Genomic DNA, 5,061 nt, shown 5'->3' on the forward strand with positions numbered 1-5,061 from the left:
CTTGATTAATGGAGGTGCTCTCAGACTTTTAATGTAAAATGCAAAAACTTTGACTATTTGGAGGACGAATTAGCTAAAAATGCTTTTATATATAATAGAGGAAGAGAATTCTAAGCTAATTATTCTTAAAAATAGTCAAAGTTTATGTATATGATAATCAAAGTTTATGCATATGATATAATAATAGTCGAAGTTTTTGCATATTACCGTTCCGCATATTAAATGATCAAAGTCCAATATTTATATAACGTATGCATTTATGAAGTCAAGGAAGTATATGCATATATTATTAATTAATTCTTATAACGTTTGAATTTATGAAGTCAATGAACTCCAATATCTATATAACGTATAAATTTATGAAATCAAAATAAATTTTATTTATTCTTTCATATGTTAATTTTGTATGCAAGTGTGGGACACAAAATGCAAAAACTTTGACTATTATTATATCATATGCAGAAACTTTGACTATTTTTAACTTCATCTATATATGAAGTATAAACCACTTAGCTATGTGAACTTCGAAAGTTCGAATTCATACAAACGTCGCACGTGTGCATTTTTAGTTTTTGGTTTTAAAAGTTGAGATTTCTACATGAAGTTAATGATCCTTGGGAGCAGAATTTGAACTCATAAATCGCTTCGTCAGTAAATAAAATATAAAATCTACTAAATAGCTTTCGTCTGTCTCTTAATTGGTTTGTAATTAGTATATCTGTATATGTAAAGTTAATGATGCGTAAGTGTATAGAAAACATTCAGTATCTACAACATTTATTGAATTTTAAATTTATTTAACTATTAAAATATAGAAGAAACTTATTGGCTAAATAGCCTAATATCACCGCAAAATAGACATGCAAGTCTAGGAAAAGAGTATTTTATTTTAATAATTTTTTTTTAATTTAGTTACTTTTTCAAAACTTAGAATCATGTTGGTAAGGTTTTACTTCATAGTAGATGTGCTTTGACAGGAAGTTTGGTAAAGCAAGAAGCTCAGTTCAAAGGGCTGTTGTGGGCTATGGAAAGTATGAGATTTCACAGGGTAGAAAAAGTGGTTTTTGCCTTGCATGAGGAGGTTTTGGTGAATGTGATTTCTCGACCGGCTGCTTGGCCGTCCTTTAGATACCATTCTATGGTTCTTGGACAAGTTCTCAGCTCTTTTCAGTCTTGAAAAATTATTTTGGAAAACTATTCCTCAAACAGAGGAGTCTTTCTTATTGTTAAGAGTGTCACTGATGATTGCAGACTCCAATCTTATGTGGATGTGTCTCAGCCAACATGGCTCGATGGTGTTTTTAATGAAGAAAGGATCTCGTCCTCTGATTATTGAAGTTTAGTTTTTGTGTTTATGGTTCAGGTTGTGAGCATATTCTTTTTGTATATGCCCTCTCTATGTAGATGTGGCGTGGTTAATGTGGTGTTTAGGCCCTTGTTGGTATGTGTTGTAACAATTAATCATATCTTTAATATAAATCTAGTTGACAAAAAAAAAAAATCAAGTTGTTTTCAAAAATATAGCCAAATTCAACTATTACCATTCAAATTATAAACTATTCCGATCGATACCAACATATTTAGTCAAATTCGGCTGGGTTCCACACTTCCACTATGACCCATTTAGACATATTATTTAATTTTCCTTTATTTTTTTAATTTCTTTTGCATATAATTCAAACACACACCACTCCATTGAATAAGTGAAATATAATTGAAGAAGTTAAACTAGTTATAATAAAAATAATTATTATTTTATTATATTTTAAAATATTTATACATTTATTTTACCACATTTTTCCCGTTGTTATGTCACCTAACATATTAAATACATTCATTCTTTGTAGCGCACCCCGTTAACTGTTTATTGCCAGCATTAGGACTAATCGTTGACGTAATATGACCTTGATGATTTATGGGTGGAAGACAATCACATTCAGGTGCTCTGTCACCAGGGCAATGACAAAGTGTTGGTTCTTGCTGTATTCTTCTTAATGCTTCAGATTCCGATAAAAAATCTGCATGTCAAAAATTTAAATATTAAGTAATGTTGCACAAAAAAAAACGATATGATATCTCGAATTCAAAGCTATGGTGTGTATATATTCGTACAAGATAAAACAATAAGAGCAAATACGAAGTGAATGATAGGTTTCGCCATAACGTTTGAGTTTTTTTAAGAGTGAATAAACTTTTGTTTGGTATGAATTTTTTGCTCTCTCTCTCTTTATTCTTATATATATAAAAATTTGTAAACTAGATAAAACCGTATGAAGAAATTAAGAAAGTTTATTACTACTTAATTGACTTCATAAATTCATATGTTACATAGATTTTAGACTTTTATCATGTAACATGCAGAAGTTTTGACTATTTTTAGGGCTAATTAGCTAAACATGTTTTTATACTAGAAAATAGAATTTAAGCTGATTAGCTCTGAAAAGAGTCAAAGTTTCTGCATATTACCGTCAGGTGGTTCAATTCTACATATTATCGTCTGGTGCCTCAACAGTTAAAAATTTGGTGGTTCAAAAAAATTATGAGGCATTTTAGCATCTACGCAAAAATATTAAAGAGTTATATTGAACTTAATTTTCGTTTATATTGGTTCAGTTTGGATATTGGTTCAGTTTCCGCAGAGGAACTTATTAAAAGTGTTCCATAAATTCTTCAAACGTAACGACCACGCTGTCTTAATTCTAACATTTGACTTCGAATTCATACAAACGTTGCACGTGTGCATTTTTTTAGTTTTTGGTTTTTCAAGTCGAGATTCTTCATGAAGTTAATGATCCTTGGGAGCAGAATTTAATCTCATAAATCATTTCGTCGGTATCTACTAAATAGCTTTTGTCTGTCTCTTAATTTTTTGGTAATTAGTATATGTAAAGCTAACGACGTAAGGGTACAGATTATTCAAACATACATTATCTACAACATTTTAGGAATTTTTATTTATATAACTATTAAAATGTAGTAGCTTAGTGAAATTTTCTCTCCATATCTATAATTTGGTCGAATTTCATAAATCTTTTTTTTTTTCCTTAAGAAAACAAAAGAAACTCATTGGCTAAATAGCCTAATATCACCGTAATAGACATGCAAGTCTAGAAAAAGAGTATTTGGAACAGATCAATGTGATTGATTGATTATCTTCTAATTATATACTCGTTCCCCAAATCTCGTCTTTTAAATCAGAACCGTTGAGATAAAGACACGTGGCGAGATCTTCTGTGCGAAGACACGACCGACACAAATCCACGTGTACCACGCAGCTTAGACCTATACGCAGTCTCATCGTACGGTCTCCGGTAAAACTTCAGATACGGTACAAACGACTTCTCGCCTCCTCCACCGACATTATTCTCCCTGCGAAAGAGCATCGCCGGCGACTGAAAGAACGAAGGACGTGGAGTTTTCCGGTACGAAACCGTCTTTGTCTTCTCCGGCAACGGCGTAGATGGAAACAAACTCTTTCTGCATGCAGCTGGTTTCGCTTCTTTGAAACCACGCGCCGCCGGAGACGCGAAATATAGCGACCGTGCGCTGAGAGGAGAAACTTGAGCGGCGGTGGATGAGGAGACGGCGGGGTTATAAGGGGACGTGTCGGTGAAGGAAAGATACCACGGCTTCAAGGAGTTTTGAGAGACGGTGAAAGCGAATCTTGAAGAAGCTGAACCAATCGTGGCCGTTGATTTAATCGACGATGCGTCTAATCTTAAAGATGCTGATCGAGGATTTGACGACACGTGGCTGATATCTAGCCTTTCGTCGTAGTCTAGAGACGACACTATCATCGTGACCGTTGAGAGCTCCACAAAAGGACGAACACCCTGACAAATTGGTACGAACAAAACGTACTTTTGAGCTTATCCATATCTAATCACGATTAGAGAATTAATAATTCGAATTTAATGAGTTAAAGTTTATACAAATTTTACCTTCCAAAGGTAAGAGAAATAAGAGGGAGGGTCGATGATAAAGGCTTTGTCAAGTCGGCATGGGTAATTATCTGCGATGATTTTTAGGGTCGCCAAAAGCAAATTCACAAATGCAGAGGATGATCTGAAAAAGCCTGTTTTTATTTGTATGGTATTAAGAAAAGGAAAAAGAATATTAATCGATTTTGTACAGCTAAGTGTGAGACTAATAATTAATTGTCTAATCAGGTTTGAACAAAAATATAAAGATGTGTATTTTTTCAGAGAATAATTGTACTTCATTTTTATTCAAAAGAATGAAATTCGAAAAGGTGGATTTAAAAAATAAACTTTTTGTGCAGAAAGAAAAAAGCATAAATCTTTAATAGCGTGATACTAAACTAAGGTATTGATCTTTTGCATTGTAAAAATATAGGTATTTGTAAACTAAGGTATACGTTAATTTCAAAAAAAAAAAAGTACGCCAATCATTAAATAATATGTTATAATCAGATAAGATTTTTACAATTAAAAAGTATTATTTTTTAGTTATAAATAAATATTTTGTAGTATGAAAAATCCTATAAATGTAGATAAGGAGGAGTTAACAATAAAATTCGGATCTGGAAATTTACATTTTTGGCTAGGTAAATTGTCAAAAACTAAAATAGAACAAGAGTTATCAATTCTTTTATATTGAAAAGGAAAACTTGCTTAAAACTTTTCAAGAAAATTACTGAAACTATGTTGAATTAGCGGTAAATAGCAGACGCTTTTAGTGGGTAATTTACAAAAGAATTGACGTTGACACATAAGGGGAGACAAATCGGACATCAAATAAATGCATATACATGTCCGAGTGTTTCCGGTCCACGACAAGACTCGATCCAAAATAAGAAAACCAAATAACCAAACAAAACCCAAAATACGAAATTCACGGATTAGTACATAGAAATTTGGAAGCTTACTAGGGATTAAAGAGTAATTTCGAAATTACTTACTTGCATCCAAGCGAAGTACAAAGCTCTGTTCCGCGTTTCTGGACATGCTTGAAATCGCAGTCTCAACCGTGAACGCCACCATACGCGTAATCTTCAAACCAAAATAGCAAGAGTACGTTGTCACGATATCAGTACAGTTA

General features: G+C 32.6%; 1 protein-coding gene across 1 annotated transcript; it reads right to left on the reverse strand.

Annotated features, from left to right (window-relative positions):
• Nucleotides 1-3,119: 3,119 nt before the first annotated feature.
• Nucleotides 3,120-4,403, reverse strand: LOC110229910. Its single transcript, XM_021031058.1, has 2 exons — nucleotides 3,942-4,403; nucleotides 3,120-3,833 (listed from the first exon to the last, which is right to left on the reverse strand). The coding sequence occupies exons 1-2, from the start codon at nucleotides 4,221-4,223 to the stop codon at nucleotides 3,195-3,197; spliced, it is 921 nt and encodes a 306-aa protein (XP_020886717.1). The 5' UTR covers nucleotides 4,224-4,403; the 3' UTR covers nucleotides 3,120-3,194.
• Between the last annotated feature and the right edge of the window lie 658 nt (nucleotides 4,404-5,061).

Source organism: Arabidopsis lyrata (genome assembly GCF_000004255.2).
Source record: "Arabidopsis lyrata subsp. lyrata unplaced genomic scaffold ARALYscaffold_3, whole genome shotgun sequence".
NCBI lineage: Eukaryota > Viridiplantae > Streptophyta > Magnoliopsida > Brassicales > Brassicaceae > Arabidopsis > Arabidopsis lyrata.